The following is an 18,342-nucleotide window of genomic DNA, read 5'->3' on the forward strand; positions in this document are numbered from 1 at the left end:
AGAGGAGAAAATATTAGCACTAAAATCTCAAGGAGATGAAGGAACAAGCCATTTGGAGGTCAATGGCAGCGTCTTCCAGGCAAAGGAAAGAGCAAGTGTGAAGGCCTGAAATCCCTGAGCAGGGAAGAGGTTCACCCACTGCTATTCCCTGCCTTTCCTGCTTTTCCTGGGGGTGAAAAGACAAAAAGGATGACCCCCAAGTTTCCACTCTGTTATGACGTCCCACTAGTATGCCCTCAACTTAAGGGCTAATATATTCTGATTGGTTTGATACATTTTTACTTTGTTAGCCTATCAGAATTTTATAACTACAAGTTACCATCTCTATCTCTACCCTAAAACTGGTTATGGAACAGAATCCAGGCCTTGTTAACACACCACTTGAGTCCAGGAGCTCCCGCCCAGCTTGTCTGGCAATCAACTTCAGAAGATAGAGGCCTGCGTGAGTATGGCCCTTTAGGTCTAAGTCATGACATTGCTCTTTGTCTATCTGCATTCAGTGGTCCAGGCCGCTGTCCATTGCTGATGTGACCTTTACTGACATCCCCAGCCTCAACAGAAACCACTTCTCACTCATCCAGCTTTACTGTGTTCCCAACAGCTAGCATGCAGGGCTGTCTTCTTCCTCATTTTCATGTCAATATGCTATTTCAAATGCTCTCCAAAACAAATAGGCTTTTAAGGGCTAGTCTGAGAACCAAACCACTATTTATTTCACAGATCTTCTGGGAAAGAGGCTTCTAAGAACCAGATGAGAAGAGCATTTTGGATCACAGCCCACCTGCAAGTTAGGATCTGTAACGTAAGAGCCAGAACACCAGATAGGCAGAGAGAGCCTGCCTGGTTTCTGAACTGAGTGAGACAAACATGGAAGAAATTCTAAAGCTTGGGGATGGGTTCTTTTCTTTATAGCCATTCACACCCTAGGGGCATTACAGAGACCTTAAGGATTAAGAAGATTAATGGAGTCTATTTGATACCAAGTTTCATTTCTCAGCCTTTTCTGTTAAATTCATTATGCTTTTCTTTTTTCATTTAAAATAAGCATTGAGACTTTGTCCCCAACTAAGTTTCCCAAATGGCTACATGACTGAGAACCCAGACCCAAGCACAATGCTGTGGCTGGGGTGGGTAGCGGGCTGGCTTCAGTTCTGCCAAATTGTGGGGGCTGATGATCTCCTTTCAGGGGAGGGGTGTGGGGTGCTGGGAGGGATGTCGGTGAGTAGAACGGGAACGGCCTCCCTGTGGGTGACTCTGGAGCTGGCAGTCCTTGCCCAGCCCCTCCCGCTGCTTCCTCCCACTCTTCCACATGCGGAAAGGGTTCTGTGCCTCTCACAGCAGCATCTGGCCCTCTGGCCTGAGTCGGTTCGGTGTACTTGCCTAGAAGGTTATTTAGCTCTGGAACTCACAGGAGTAAGAAGCTCAGAAAAGCACAGTGAGTCCCTGCCCAGCTCCAGGACCAATCTGAAAATTCTGGTCTGGTCACCAGCAGATGACAGTTCCTTCACTTACAGCAATTTTGCTAAGCACATTTATTTGCTTTCTCTGGAAACCTTGAACACTAAATGTGTCGGTATTTACACCTGAGAAGGTTTTTAACTGCAAAAAAGAGCAGAATGGTGAACAATAATAAAAATACTGTGAGAAAGAAAACGCCTATGGCTGTAATCCCACAGGACAGCTTGACATCAGATAGCTTAACTCCCCTTAGAGACGGCGGGTTTGCACACGTGGTCTCCTCCGAGCCTTCAAGTTTGTGCAGGTTTTCTTTGTACCATGTTAAGAAATGAATATTCGAGCAAGTGCAGTCCAGGGGATTGTGACTGAAATTAATGGTGCTCTGCTGGGACAAGATGGGGAGGAGATGGGGTGGGATGATGTTAATGCTGTTGGCGGCCAGATTGAGGTAAATTCCCTTAAAATGACTAACAGAAGCAATGCTGTCACATGTCAGGCTGTTGTGGCTTAAGTCTACATGGCTCATTTTTCCCAAGCCGTGGAATGCTTGCTGGTCTATAGAGAGGAGACCACAGGAGGATAAAATCAGAATCTCCAAGCTGCCCACGGTCTGAAGTAGGTTGGTCTTCATGATAGTCCCATCTTGAAAGTGATTGCCTTTTAAGTTGAGATGCCGGAGATCTGGTAGGCCTGCTAGAAGATGCTGATTGCTGGTATCAAGGAAGCAGTAAGTGAGATTCAGAACCTGCAGGAAATGGAGGTTTTGGAAGGGACTTTGTGGAGCATTAATGTGTAAGCGGGTAAACGCCAAATCCAGGAGTTCTAGCCGAGGACATTCTTTGAATGCCTGACTCTGGAGACCAAGAAGCTCATTGTGGCTCAGGTTTAAGGTTTGCAAGTGGGACAGGTTTCTGAGTTGCAGATTGCAGCAGTCAGAAGCCTCTATGTCATTATGGCTTAAATCAAGTGTCTGAAGGTTTCCTAGTTTCTCCAAACAGCCAACACCAAGGTGAAGTTTCTTCACGTTGCCTCTGACGTAGAGGTGTGTAAGGGAGGGGAAATTGGCAGCACTGATTTGACACAATTGGTCAAAATGATTTACACTAAGAACTAATTTCTTGAGCAAGTTCAGACCCTTAATCCCAGAGGGTAACCCTGCCAAGTGAGTTGCTGTCAGATCCAATTCCTGGATTTGGGTGAAGCACTGAAATGTGGTGGATGAGAAGTCAGAGAAGTGGTGTTTCTGCAGGTTGAGGCTCTCAACAGACATTTCACAGAGTCCCTTGAGCATGGCTGAACTAATGTCTTCGTCATCAATGTCCTCAAATGTTCCCAGCCAGAGAGACTGAGTAGTAGAGTTCTGCAGACCATTGAATATAACAGACAAATTTAGAGTCCCTCCGAAGTTCAAACTTTGGAAGACTATTGAACCAAAAGCCCCAAGCTCAATACCTTTAACATCATTGCCATTGAAGTTCAGGCTTAAGTTGGTGGCCTGCTCCAGAGACCTCATGTCTTCTCTAGAGAGGTAGTGTATAGCATTATTCTGAAAATCCAGTACTTTCAGATTCCGTGCTGGGAAGTCTTTGGGGAACTTAATGGAGGAAATATGGTTGCTTCCAAGATACAAGCTTTCCAAGTTTTCCAGATTGTGCACTGGAATAAACTCGAGATTGGATATTCCCGTTTGGATTAAGAAAAGATGCTTCAGTGACTTGGGCCCATTAAGCGATGTTTCTGCCATGAATATCAAGGGATTTCCAGTTAACACAAGTGTGTTCAATTGATGATGGCTTTGAAAAGTGTCTTCATGTATCCAATTAATCTGGCACCTTGAAAAGATAATTGTATTTAACAATAATTCATTTGCAAAAAGGAAAAATAAAAACCTATACAGTGACACACATTAACAAAGTCATCTTTTGTATCATTCAAAATCAAACATAAGAACTTTCTTCAGTATCAACAGATGGCCTATTGAAGGAATTAATGAGTAGCCTCACTTCTGAACACTCCAATCTAGATTTTTTTCCGGGTATCTCACCCCTTAGATTGAACCCTCAGAGGTTTGTGCCTGTATTCTAATGAACCACACATCATTTGATTGTGGGCAAAAATCAAACTATTATTTACTGTTTTAAGTAATACAAAATATGTCATATAGAATGCATAATAGATAATATATACTATAAATACGTATATATATATATACAAAAATCTGTGTCATCCCGGGCAAGTTACAACTTTTCTCAACCTCTGTATTTTCATCTGAGAAAACCATCCTGGTATTGCACCTAAAAATACTGGATTACACACACATACACACACACACACACACACACACACAGATGGTCTCCTCCTCTAACCATAAGTTGGATGATAATATGCACCATGGAACCTCACAGTGCTGGTTTTAAAGATGAAGCGGTACTATGGATGTGGACATTCTGTCCACAGAAGCTGAAGTTGAAGGACAAAATAGAAGAAGCAGAACTGCCACAAGGGGTGCAGACTGAAGGTCCACACAGAGCCTGTCCCCTCTCTCTTACACACACACACACACACACACACACACACACACACACACACACAGTACAGTCCTTTCATTTTCTTCCCTTATTTTCTTGTAATACTTCTGTCTACTGGTTCTCAAACACTGGCTCAGCATGTGGAATCCCAATTCCACCACTATAACAAAATAATGGAACTCATTTTCCAATTTCTTGGGGCAGGGGGGAAGTAGATGGTGTGCTTTTCTCCTAGAAATTTTTCTTAAATGTCATTACCCAAAAATAAACTATGCCAAAATTCAGCATAGTTTGGCATCTGATTTAATATAAGATTATTTTCATTTTTGCTATCAGTATTCTTTAGAACTGCTCAAACAGTACTGTTGTTGCAACTAGTTTGAGAGCAATCCACTTTCCTCTCCATTGGTTGATGTTTATTTAAATTACATTTCACCCACACAGAAGTATTTCATAGGGAGGTATAAACATGTAGTATAAGCAGATTGTCCCTGGGCCTCCAAAAAAGGTCCTGCAAATAAATTGAGCACACAGTGTACTTTAACTTAGGTAAAATATCAAAAGCACACATACAACTCAGATACATACCTAGTTAAATCCAAAAAGGTAAGATTCATGAGTCTGCTGAAGGTTCCATTGTGAATTGTAGGCAAAAAATTAAAGCTGAATTCCAAAAATTCTGTTGTGTTTGGTAGAGTGTCAGGGATTTCACTGAGACCTAAATTTTCACAGTTATATGTTTTGTTGGCTTCTTTCTGATTGGAGAAACAAAGTAAATTAATATTCGACTTAATAATTTGATTGACTATCTAGCAAAATTATATATGTTTTACCTTCCGAGCAGCAATCGTACTTCTAGTAATCTTTACCAAATATACACTTGCCAAAAACAAGATGATGAATGCACATTATTAACTGTAGTAATTGTTCTGTAATAGCAAGATTGACAATAACCAGACTGTTCATCAATATAGGACTACTTGAACAAAACATGGTACATTCACAAAATGGAATCCTTTAAAACTGAAAAAAAAAAAAACTCCATATATTGATATGGAGTGATACCCAGGATATATTTCAAGGTGAAAAAAGCAAACTGCAGAACAATATATATAGTGTATATAGTATACAGTATGTAGTATAATGTACAGAGTATGCCTTTTGTGTAAGAAAGGTATGTGTGAATTTTCTTATATTTGTTAAAACAAACCATGCAAAAAAACCCAACGACTGATTGCCTTTAAGAAGAGGGAAGAGACCAGACAGAAGAGCAGGGATAGATGTGAGACTTCTCTGAATGCACTTTGTTTTACAGTTTTGATTTTGGTTGAATGGAAATGTTTAATTTCAGTTTGAAACAAACAAATCAACCTTAGATAAGTATCACCAAAATGAGACAATCAAACATTACATACTTTCAGATGTGAGACAATGTGAGGTACGCAGCATTGTCTATGAAGTATTCTTGCCAAGAAAAAAATTAAACTTGAAACTCATTAAGATTTTAGGTTTAACTTCACATCTCAAAATGATATGTTGGGTTTAAGTGGGACATTCTATAGAACAACTGACTTTGTTTTCTCTCTCTCTCTGTGTGTGTGTGTGTGTGTGTGTGTGTGTGTGTGTGAGAGAGAGAGAGAGAGAGAGAGAGAGAGAATGAGAGAGGAGATAGTGCTTGTTAAAAGACACAGAGATATAAAATTTACTTAAGAGACATAACCATCAAATAATAGAGTAGCCCTCATTTAGAACCTGATCCAAATAAAGCAGTTCAAAAAGGCATTTTATAGACTGTTAGGGAACTTTGAATGAGGACAGAATTCAATGATATTAAGGAATTCTGGATTTTGTTAATGACAGTGGACTTGTGGTTATGTAAAATAAATGTTCTTAGTCTTTTGAGATGCATATTTAAATATTTAGGAGTAAAACGGCATGATGTTGGAATTGGCTTTACAATACTCTGGCAAAAAAGGATGAGAGGAATGTAGAGATGAAGTGAGTAGGCCAAATGCTTATGATTGTTGCATTTTTAGGTTCTTTGTTACTATTTTTGTATATGCTTAACATGTTTTCTTAACTCAATGCTTAAAAAAACTAGCAGGGTGGCATAGACCTGAGGCCTTGCAATCTTGAAATATGAATTAATTTTAGATCTCTGGATTTGTAGGCTGCTGATACCAGACGGTAGGCTTTTGGGCACGACCCTATACATAAGTTCCTACACATGAGGTTGTTCCTCATCCTGTGCCCCAGGGTAGTCATGGATTCTGAAGCCTGCCAATCATGTCCTAACACAAGTTATGTGTTGAACTAAGTAGGTAAAAAATGGGAAGTGGTTGTTTAGAAGCCTGTAGAACTGTAGGGTCATTATTTATCTGGCTAATGCTTTAAGACGAAGGGTAGTAGGGCAAATAGAAAGGTCTGACAGGGCAGGTATGAAAGTCTGATGGAGTATATTTTGCCTGTGGAGTATCCTTGGAAAGATATAAATGATCTCTAGGGAAAGTTCCTGTTATGCTTTGAATATGTCCTTCAAAGTTCATGTGTCAAAAACTCAATTGCCATTGTAATACTAAGAGGTGAGGCCTTTGGGAGGTGATTGGATCATGAAGTTTCCACACTTATGAATGAATTAATGCTATTATTGCAGAGTGGGTTAGTTATCACGGGACTGGACTCCTGATAAAGGGAGTAAGTTATTGGGAGGCCAAGGCGGGCAGATCACAAGGTCAGGAGTTCGAGACCATCCTGGCCAACATGCTGAAACCCGTCTCTACCAAAAACACAAAAATTAGCTGGGCATGGTGGCGCATGCCTGTAATCCCAGTTACTCGGGAGGCTGAGGCAGGAAAATCACTTGAACCAGGGAGTTGGAGGTTGCAGTGAGCCAAGATCGCGCCACTGCACTCCAGCCTGGCCGCAAAGTGAGACTTTGTCTCAAAAAAAAAGGAGGTGGGGGGGTAAGTTAGGCCTCCATTTGCTCTGTCCACATGCTTGCTTTCACCTTCCTCCATGGAATCATGCAGCAAGAAGGCCCTCACCAGATACCAGAGCCAGGATCTTGGGCTTCCCAGCTCCCAGCTATGAGAAATAAATTACTTTTCTATACAAATTACCCAGGCTGTGCCATTCTGTGATAGCAGCAGGAAACCGACTAAGACAGTGACCTTGGGGGCACAAGAACAAGGACATCCCAGGACCTTGGGCCAGCTCTCAGATCATCTCAGGCTCCAGGTGAGTTAATCCAACCTTCCAGCCCCTGCCTTTCCCTGACACATAGTGGCTCACTAGAAGCCCCACTGAGACTTCCCTGGCCTGGAAAAGATCTACTCTGGTACGGACTCCAGATCAGTGGCTTTTCTCATGCTGAGTTACAAACAGATCTGCTTAGTGGGAAACAGAACTGCACACATCCTGCTTTGCTCTGAAGCAGGAGGCTCTTGAGATGTCACCATTATAACCTCATTTTCTTTCATTCCAGTTTCTGTTTAGTGATGCACTTTTTTGTAGCCACAGAACATGCTCATCACAGAAAGTCACCAGTTGTCTTCGATATTGTGACAACATTATGACTGTCACTGATGAAAATGCTTTATTTATATGTCCTTGTAATTTATTCTTCGTTTTATAGACCGAAAGTCCTCCAGGCACTGCCACAAATCCACATAATGTCCTTGAAATGCACACTTTGCATTTAAAACTTAGATTTAGCTGACTGGTGGGGAAAAAAACCACGTGTTGCCAGACCTATCCTCGGTGCCCATGAATATGGACGACCCAGAGAGAATATGCATGTGCAGCTGCTGCCCCAATAGTTGCAAAGGTGCTGATCAGCTTAGAGGAGACATTTTTCTTTTCTGGTCTCCTTTGGCATAACTCATGTCACATACGGTTGGAGAAAAGGGACTTCCTCAGTTTGTCTCACTCTATTCTGGCCCTACAGCAAAAGGCTCAATGCTGTCATTTCCCTCCTTCTCCTGAATATGTAAGTGCCCATGATACCTAAATTATTCTGTGCCTCAGCCTTTTGTGTGCTTTACTAAGCACTTTACTGCACTAATGTGATGCAGAAGATTGAGAATCCAGGAGGAGTTCTACTAAACCAGTGGCCTGAGTGAGCTCCTTGAAAATAGAAAGCAGGTAAATGAAGCAGCTTGGTTTCAATCCAGTGAAAAACTGATAATGAGTGGATGACGCTACCAAGAGGATCAAGAAGGCCACCATGAGCCTGTGCCATAATATTGAATCATCTCTGATTAGGTGGAAATGGCAATAGATCCTGTGCCTTTGATTTTTAGGAGAAAGAGGCAAGTGACAAGAAATACAACTGATACGAGAATTTAGAAACCAAACACATTTTAGAGAATGTCTAGGGCTCAGCATACACGTAGCCCTTCCCTTATAGCTTTTATAATCACAATTGTATCATCCAAATGGCCACGATGATAGAGGCACCAAAGCACCACATGCTCTGGAATTATCTAGGAAGCATTAGATTGTTTTCAGACTATTGTAAGACAGAAAGTACACACACATGCATACACACACACACTATTATTCACATTCTTTTTGATTGAGAGTACACTACTGCTATCATGACCCTTAAACCCTAAACACCAAGGTTTATATATCCTAAAATCAAGGATATTATATGACTACAGTGCCATTATGAAATTCAGGATATTTAACATTGATACAATGTTATTATCCAACGTATTGTCTATATCCAAATTTTGACAATTGTCCCATTATTATTCTTTACAGTAATTTTTGTTTTTCCAATCCAGGATCACACATTGCATTTAGTTGTTGTATCTCCTTAGACTCCTTTAATCTGAGACAGTTCCTCAGCCTTTGTCTTTCATGACATGAATGCCTTTTGAAGAATGCAGGCTCATATTTTACAGAATGTCCCAGTTATAGGTTTGTATGTTCCTCATGATTTGACCCTGGTTGTACATTTTTGGTAGAAATATTGCATTAGTAAGGGTGTGTCATTCTCCCTATCAATGTTCAAATGAAACTTTTTGAGCATGAGTTCTGATAGCCAGGGTCCCAGAACAGTAGAATGGTAATGCAACAGGGAGTCAAAGGACAAGATGCAGAGAAGGAACACTGGGCCCCAGCAGACAGCATGGCCACCGCCAGGACCATGTGCTTCTGTTACTTTTTCTGGAAAGACACCCACTACCATTGCAGTTTCTCTGATCTCCACATGACCATTTCCTATAAATCCAGCCTTTTCTTCCTAGAGAAGTCTAGAAATGTGGTCAATTTCCAAAGTCCCTTTCTCACCTCTCTGCTTCTGCTGGCTCCACTGCAGACGGGACTTCTTGATGTGAATTCACACAGTGAGCAGAGCTCTGGCAAGGCCACGTGGTATTCATGACAATTGCCTCATGTCCATCACTATTCTAAGTCAAGGGGCATTCGCTTGGGACCCACTGTGCACTGGGACCTGTGTCATCTGCTTTGTCTCGAGCTCTGTCTCAGAGCTGTGCTCCCAGAGCTACATCTGTATTTGCAATCCCTTTTCCCGCTAGGTATTCATTTGCATTTTTTCAATCAGGCTCTTATTTTCCTCCCTTCTGCTGTATATCTAACTCCGTCTCATCCCGCTGTATTTTCTTTCCTTGCAAGTGTTGAAACATTTTCTAATTTGGAACTCTTTGAATTTCACTCAAGTGTTTATTCTCACCTTTTCGAATTTCTCATCTGCACTTGACACACACAGCAGCCAGCCCCCCATGCATGAGAAGTCTGGGACATTGACCTCTAACCCTTCCTCATTAATCATGCCTCCATCCAAGACAGAGCAATTGACTGAGTCAAATCCCAGAGCAACAATTACCTTCTGAAAACAAAACAAACACTCCCTAGAGAGCACATCCCTATAACTTCGTTGTCAATCTCATTCCTCCAGGCAAAGGGCATTCCAGTTGCATGCACTTTATTTCCTGTTTGTAAAGTCAGACTGCTTGGGTTCAAATCCTAGCTCTCAACCACCAAGCTGTGTTATCTGAGCCTCCCTTTTCCTCAACTGTAGATTGAGGTTAGGAACTTCACCTTGCAAGTTTACCGTGAGGATTAATGCGATAATGTGTGCCAGCACTAAACAAGAAGAGTTAGTGTTTAACTGGATCATCACAACCTCACATCACTATCGAAAGCTATTGGGAACCCCTTGTGTCTATGAACTTGGAGTTCCTTTCAAAAAAGAGCTCTGCAAAACAGTCCCCATCCCACACCTAGGGACTGAAGGGCTCACGTCTATCACAGTTTTGAGGGAAAAGGATGGCCAAGCTGAGCTCACTTGAAAAGGGGAGGCATGCCCGCATTCTCAAGTAAATATTTCAAGAGTGCATCTAAAATGATACCACAATCCAAATCACAGAACACTGAATTCTAGCTGCTCTTTGCATAGTTATCAGCTTCCAAAGACTTGATATGGGTCCTAATATTTTTGTTTAAGTCACACATATACAGGGACACAAACATTCACAGAGAGAGACAGAGAGAGAAAACATGTAGCATTTGACAATGGAATAATCTATGTAGATTATAGGTGTTCATTGTAATAGTCTTAGAACTTGTAGGTAGGTTTGGATATTTTTCCAAACAAAAAGTTTTTTTAAAAAATTAATCTTGACTCCTACTTGTATGCAAAAAACAAAAACAATTTTGATAGATCTAAATGTGAAACCTAGAAATAGAAAATAAATACAAAACAATAAAGCTTCTAGAAGAAACATGGGATAATATCACAGTCTTAAGGTAGGCAAAGATTTCTTAAACAGGACAGAAATGTACTGAAAATACAGGAAAAATAATAAGTCGAGGTATATTAAAAATAAGAACTTTGGGGCTGGGTGCAGTGGCTCATACCTGTAATCCCAGCTCTTTGGGAGGTCGAGGCAGGCGGATCAGGAGGTCAGGAGATTGAGATCATCCTGGCTAACATAGTGAAACCCCATCTCTACTAAAAATACAAAAAATTAGCCAGGCATGGTGGAGGGTGCCTGAAGTCCCAGCTACTCGGGAGGCTGAGGCAGGAGAATGGCGTGACCCTGGGAGGCGGAGCTTGCAGTGAGCTGAGATCGCGCCATTGCACTCCAGCCTGGGCGACAGAGTGAGACTCCATCTCAAAAAAAAAAAAAAAAAGCTTTGGTTCAGCAAATGATACCATCAGGAGAGTGGAAAGGCAAGCCACAGAGTGGGAGAAGGTATTTGCAATCTGATGGAGGACTTATATCTACATTACATAAAGAACTCCTACAAATGAATAAAAAAAAGTCAACCCATGTGAAAATGGGCAAAACACTTCAACAGGCATTTCACACACATAAAAAAGAATATGCAAATGACTGATTAATTGAACAATTTAATTTTTCACCAGGAAAATAAAAATTAACTCCTAGTGAAGTACCAATACCCACCCATCAGCATTGCTAACATTTTAAAAACAAACAATACAAAATGTTAGTGAGGCTGTGGAGCAGTTAGAACTTATGCACATTGCCACAGAGTATAAACTGATAGTAACACTTTGCAAAACTGGCAATATCTATTAAAGTTTGAACATAATGTTTACCCATGATCAAATACATCCACTCCTAGGTATACACCTAATAAACATTTGTACATCTGTTTACTAAAGACATAGACAAGAATGTCCAAAGCAGCATCATTCATAATAGCCAAAAAATTGGAATCAATGCATATGTCCATTAACAGCAGAATGGATAAATAAATGGTGGCTCACTAATACAACAGAGTAACATTAAGCAATAAAAATGAACAAATGATTGCTGCACACACCAATAAGTCTCACAAATTTAATGTTGAGCAAAAAAAAGGCAGACACAAAAGAGTACACACTGTATGGTCCCATGCACATAAAGTTTAAGACCAGGCAAAACCAGTTCCTGGTGATGTAAACTAGAATACTGGATGGTTTCAGGGGTTAGTGCCAGGGAGCAGGCATGAGATGAGGAGGGCTTCTGAGGTGCTGAGAATGTTCTACATCTTGATCTGTGTGCTAGTTACATGGATGTGCTCACGTGGTGAAAACTCGTTTAATTGCACACCTATGACTTGTGAACTTTTCTATATGTATGTTTTACTTCAACAAAAAGTTTATTAAGCTCAAAACAAAGCCAGACAAAAACTAGTTTTAGGCTAGGGCTTATAAACAAGTGTGAACTGAAAGAGCCAGCCAATCCTTCCAACTGAACCCTTTGTTAGGCCTTTCTTGCATTGTTATAAAGAAATACCCAGCATTGGCTGGGCGCTGTGGCTCACGCCTGTAATCCCAGCACTTTGGGAGGCCAAGGCAGGCAGATCACGAGGTCAGGAAATCGAGACCACCCTGGCTGACACAGTGAAACCCCGTCTCTACTAAAACTACAAAAAATTAGCCCAGCGTGGTGGTGGGTGCCTGCAGTTCCAGCTGCTCGAGAGGCTGAGGCAGGAGAATGGCATGAACCCGGGAGGCGGAGCTTGCAGTGAGCCGAGATCGGGCCACTGCACTCCAGCCTGGGCGACAGAGTAAGACTCCGTCTAAAAAAATAAAAAAAAAAAAAAATGAAAAAATAAAAATTAAAAAAAGAGAGGAAGAAAAAAATACCTGGTACTGCGTAATTTATAAAGAAAACAGGTCTAAATTGGCTCACTGTTCTGCAGGCTCTACAGGAAGCACGGTGCTGGTATCTGCTTGGCTTCTGGGGAGGATTTGAGACACAATCAGAGCAGAAGGCGGAGGCGGAGCAGGCACGCTGCATGGTGAAAGCAGGAGAAAGAGAATGACAGGGGAGGTGTCACTCTTTTCAATAACCATATCTCAGGAGAACTCATTACCACCAAGAAAGCACCAAGCTGTGACGGAGCTGCCCCCACACGCCTCCCACCAGGCCCTACCTCCACCACTGGGGATTACAGTTCAACATGAGATCTGGGCAGGGACACAGATCCAAACTATATCAGATCCCAAGTGGCGAACTGGGCCTAAATTTTAAATAGAGCCAAGAAGCCACTTGCTGCCTAGAGGTCACACATGTACTCTGAATTTCTGAAAATTTCCATCTCTGTTTAATTTTGGAACATTCAGATCTCATCTGAACCAACCAATCAGGGCTCAGCTTTATCAACCAGTCGGGACCGAGCTGCACCAACAGATCAGAACTAAGCAAATTTGAATCCTTCCGCTGCATAAATGAATCTGACTGGGAACCTGAGTGGCAAGTTTCTCTCTATGGAAGCCAAGTTCCTCATTTGTTCTCTGGAATGCACCATACAAAAGCTACGTGTCAAAGGCCGTGTCTCTCCAGTTTTCGAACTGTTCATTGGAATACAGTCTCGTTCCTCAGATTCCTCTTCAGAGAACTTTTGTTCACAGGCTTAATAGGGTAATGGTGGTCACAAGAACATGCAGACGCTGTGTGGTTAACAATGCATGACCTGAAGGGGGAAGAAGAAAAGAGGAAACAAAAGCAGCTGGGAAGGGTGAGTAAAGTTCGGGGTAATTTACGTTTGAAAAAGGGCCAAACCCTTAAGTCAAAGGCAAGAGTTTATTCTTTTAACCAGCCCTCCTTTTATCCCTTGCCAGCAGCCTGGAAAGTTCCGGACTCTCAGGAATAAGTTCCATGTGTCTTTGCATCCCCCAGCTCCCTCCTTGGTATCCACACAGTAGCAAGAGCTTCCTAAACAGCCTTAGAGTCTTGTTCTTGAGAACTCACACATGATAGATGAAACAAAAGAAAATACAGATCTGATCCTAACTGAATAGTTCACAAGGTCGTTTAAAATCAGACTTCTTTCAGAGGGAGGGCTGCAGGAAGGTTGTTGTATTGGAAGGTTTCAGTTTCATCTGGCTTATCCAAAAAGGAAAGCCTTCGCTGCCACACAGGGCTAGGCTTGCAGGCCCTAGAACCCTGAGCACCACTCCTGAGACATGAATAGCACTGAAGGCCCCAGAACAGGCAGCCAAAGGACTCGGGGGCCTCCCCCTGATGCAAGGATTTCAGAGTTAAACGTATAGGTATATAAGAGTGGGGCATTTAAAAGAGCCTGCTTCCCAATGAGCTGAAAATAAATGGTGATGTTATCCTATCGGAGGCTGTTGCCTGGAAGTGATAACCTGTGTTCCTGATCACTGAGGGGATGGTGTCCTCATTCCTACCCACTTGTCATGCCTCCCAAAGGTCTGTATGACATTGACCTGAAACCACCTTTGCAAAATTATGACAGCAAGAGAAATATGACATAGGTGACTCCATCTTTCTTCTAACCTCCAGTTTCTCCTTGGTCATTCCTGGGTATAGACCAAGCTGAATTTGGGACAAATTTAGTTTATAGTTTAACCTTAAAGCAAGGATGATAATAACCCTTCCTAAAACAAAAGCACATTTTTAAAGCTAAAGAAAGGTTAGGATTTTTAGAGGGGCTTGAATTTGCCTAAGGTGTTGGCATAGTTACTCCTTACTATGCAGGAGTCGTGTGGCCAAAGATCACGAGATTTGTGACTTCCCCAATTACTCCTATAGATAACATCACTATTATAGAATCTAAGACTTTTTTTGAGATATCTTTCAGACTAACCCCACCCAGACTTCTGACCCAACCCATCCTGTGGCCTCACCCAGAGGTGGACTCAGAACTGAGGACCGTTTTCCAAAACCTTATGACTTCTTCCCCAACCAGTCAACATTTGCCATTCCCGTGTGCCCTGCCCACCAAACTATCCTTGAAACTCCTAATCTCCAAAACTTTGGAGTGATTGATTTGAGTAATAGCTCTGTCTCCCACCTGGCGTGGCCAGTCTCGCATCAATTAAACTTTCTTTACTTCAGTGCCATAGTCTCAGTGGATTGATTTTGTCTGTGTAGTGGCCAGGAAGAACTCGTCGGCAATTACAGACCTTCCAACCTGAAAGATGAGGGCACAGCCTTCTGGGGCTGATAGAAACGTCTTACTCTTCCCCATCTGTTATGAGCTGAATTTTCTCTCCCCCACCACCAAATTCATGTTGAAATCCTAACCTCCAGGACCTCAGAATGTGACTGTATTTAGAGACATGGCCTTTAAAGAGGTCATTAAGGGAAGCTGAGGTCATGTAGGTGGGCCCTGATCCAATCTGACTGGAGACCTTAAAAGATGAGGAAATTTGGACAAACAAAAAGATACCAGGGACACTCATGCACACAGGAAAGGCCATGAGAGGACAAAGAGAGGAGATGGCCATCTGCATCCCAGGGAGCAAGGGTGCAGAAGAAGCAAACTCCGCCAACACCTTGATCTTGAAATTCCAGCCTCCAGAACTGTGAGATAATCAATTTCTCCTGTTTAAGTCACTCAGTCTATGGTATTCGGGTTTTTTGGTTTGTTTTTGTTTTTTGGTGTATTTGTTTGTTTTGAGACAGAGTCTTGCTCTGTGACTCAGGCTGGAGTGCAGTGGCACAATCACGGCTCACTGCAACCTCTGCCTCCCGGGTTTGAGTGATTCTCCTGCCTCAGCCTCCCAAGTAGTTGGGATTACAGGCATCTGCCACTACGCCCAGCTAATATTTGTATTTTTGGTACAGTGGGGTTTTGCCATGTTGCCCAGGCTGGTCTTGAACTCCCAGTTTCAAGGCATCCACCAACCTTGGCCTCCCAGAGTGCTGGGATTATAGGCGTGAGCCACCACACCCTGCCCAGTCTGTGGCATTTGTTATGACAGCCCGATCTAACCAACATGCACCTTCCCAGCCTTCGTTTCTCGTGGGCATGATGCCTCCTCTTGGCCTGCTGCTAATTCCATCCTAATGCCAGACTAACAAGGCTCTGCTCACCCAGCTCTGAGCCTTACCCCAGCGCTGGCTTTGCTCTGCTCTTCTGATCCTCTGACCTCCTTCTAGTCCTTCCCCAGGGCACCTCCACATCTGGCTACTCCTGGCTCTCTTGTTCTTCTTCTTCTTCTATTTTTTTAGACAGAGTCTCGCTCTGTCGCCCAAGCTGGAGTGCTGTGGCGCGATCTCAGCTCACTGCGAGCCACAGGCGCCCGCCACCACGCCTGGCTAATTTTTTGTGTTTTTAGTAGAGACGGAGTTTCACCGTGTTAGCCAGGATGGTCTTGATCTCTTGACCTCGTGATCCACCCCACTCGGACTCCCAAAGTGCTGGGATTACAGGGCTGAGCCACCACGCCCGACCATGGCTCTTACTCTTCTTTTAACCTCAACCCAGACCAGCAGCTCACCAAGCCACCAAGACTCACGGTCCCTCCTGTATGTAGCCCTTGTCTGACAGACCATGTGGTATTGGACACTTGTGGAAAGCAGGAGGAAGTTTGAAGAATTTCAGAGGATGGCAAGAGACGGAGGTCCTTCTCCTTTCTCTCTCACCACCCCCTCCAAGAACTTCCCACAGGTTGATAAATATTGCTGTGGTCCAAAACAGAAGGTGCAATTTGGCTCTATTCTCAGATTTTCCTCCTGTGGGTTAGTAAAACAGATGGAGGGCTGTCCAAGTCGAGGAGAAAGCCAGACTCATTCAGAGTGATCTTTTCAATGCTCAGAAACCTGGCACAGGCCTGTCTTTACTAATTCTCACCCTGAGAGCCAGGAGACCAAAGGACTCATTGGGATAGTGGCCATGTGAGCGTGGGGATGTTAAACCAACAACTCCCCAAGGCTGAGGCAGGTTTAGGGTCTGCTTTGTGCACAGAGACCCTATTAATATCTTATGACTCACTTGGGATTATTTGGGTGGAATTGTTTGAAGAGGAGAAAAATTCTCATTGCTTCCTATTAAGATGCCACCAGATGATCCCCTGGCTGAGTTCTTTGGCACCTTTCTCACAATAATGAAAAAATTATATATATACCTCATTTCCTTTTTAAAGACCCTGGATATTGGGATGCCAAGGTTCAGATTGAACTGCATGCTAAATCTCAAAATTTTCAGTTTAATCTGCATGAAGACAAACAGTTTGGACTCACCTCAATGCACATCTGATCCAAGGAGGTGATGACTTTACAGCCGGCAGAAAACAGCACCACCCAAAAGAAGCAGCTGACGTCAAACGCCATCACAGGACTGGTGCAATCCCAGCTTGGTGGGTTTACCCAACGCTTGGAGCTGAGAAATGGAATGAAACTATGAAGGCCCTGGCAATTTGGCAGCCAAAGAGGTACTCAGAAGGGTGATCTTGGAACAAGAAATGCTGTTGACTGCTCAGCATTCTGTGGCTCTGTGCTGAAAAAAAAAAGGAAGTCCCTTTTGCATACCACCCATCTTTGCCAAAAATAACTGAGGACCCAGCCCCAGAATGGCCCATTGCATTTCCTGGCACTGAACATGAATCAGTTGTGCAGTCCTTTTGGGCTGATCACACAGACTTTCGTTGTGATGGTTCCAATTGACTTTATGCCAACTTCAAGTATTTGGCCAACTCCAACAGCTTCTGGTCCTTTTCCCCGAGAGAGGCTGTGGAAGCTCTACTCACCAAGGAGGCCACTTTCTCAGTTGTCCTAGGTGAGTGAATAGAAGAGGTGTCAGAGAACATGGAAAGGCAGAGCACTCTGTGGGGGCAGGTTGAAGAAATGAGCCCTTCAGTGGCACCTGCTGAGCTGGGAACTGGAGCAGGAGGGAGCAGGCTTGAGAGTATATCTGTTCCTTGAGCCTCAGCTGCTGCCTTGGCCACCTCGTCCATTCCCACCTCTGGTCTTCATATAGGAGGAAGATTACTTCATCTCTTGACCTGGCGGTTCAGACTTGTTGAAGCAGTTGGGGTGAACTCCTCTCTTGTTCCCTCCTAACCTGGTCTGGGGAAGTAGGGGACACTGCCATAGATAGAGCAGCCTGGCTAAAGGAGGGCAGAGTTAGGGATGCCAGCCTTGGCACTATTCTTAGAAATATCTTTGAAGCAGGATTGCAATTACTCTTATTATGGAGCAAGATGTGGCAATGATTAAAGAAAGCCAAAGTTCAAACATTCCTCAATAGGCTGCATTTAGTTACCTGTTCTGTCTGTTCTTCAGCCCTCTGGTATGCAGGATATATTTGGTGTTGCTGTTCTCCCACTCCATTTCCAAGAGCCCAGTTCTTAGTATCAGAGTTCACAATGACTTGACTACTACTACTACTACTACTACTACTACTACTACTACTACTACTACTATTACTACCACCACCACCACCTCTACTGTATTACTATGATGAAGCAAATGACTATAGTATCTGCCACTTATTGAGCCCTTACTGTGTGTCATATACTGGGTCAGGTTTAATTTTTTGTTGTTGTTGTTGCTGCATTTTCCTATCCTTGACTGTTTCCACATGTTCTATAAAAGAGATGTTATTGTTTCCCTCATTT

At 42.9% G+C, this 18,342-nt stretch overlaps 1 protein-coding gene across 4 annotated transcripts; it reads right to left on the reverse strand.

Annotated features, from left to right (window-relative positions):
* Positions 1–691: 691 nt before the first annotated feature.
* CD180 (CD180 molecule) lies at positions 692–17,221 on the reverse strand. 4 transcript variants are annotated; one of them, XM_045393800.3, is made up of 4 exons: positions 16,967–17,221; positions 12,662–12,763; positions 4,575–4,741; positions 692–3,290 (listed from the first exon to the last, which is right to left on the reverse strand). In XM_045393800.3, exons 1-4 carry the CDS (start codon positions 17,054–17,056, stop codon positions 1,562–1,564), a joined length of 2,088 nt encoding a protein of 695 aa, XP_045249735.2. In that variant the 5' UTR covers positions 17,057–17,221; the 3' UTR covers positions 692–1,561. The 4 variants fall into 4 exon arrangements, with proteins under 4 accessions (XP_045249735.2, XP_073849661.1, XP_005557117.3 ...); XM_073993560.1 differs by having other exon boundaries at positions 12,662–13,445; XM_005557060.5 differs by lacking the exon at positions 12,662–12,763.
* Between the last annotated feature and the right edge of the window lie 1,121 nt (positions 17,222–18,342).

The sequence above is a fragment of the Macaca fascicularis genome, chromosome 6 (genome assembly GCF_037993035.2).
Source record: "Macaca fascicularis isolate 582-1 chromosome 6, T2T-MFA8v1.1".
Lineage (NCBI taxonomy): Eukaryota > Metazoa > Chordata > Mammalia > Primates > Cercopithecidae > Macaca > Macaca fascicularis.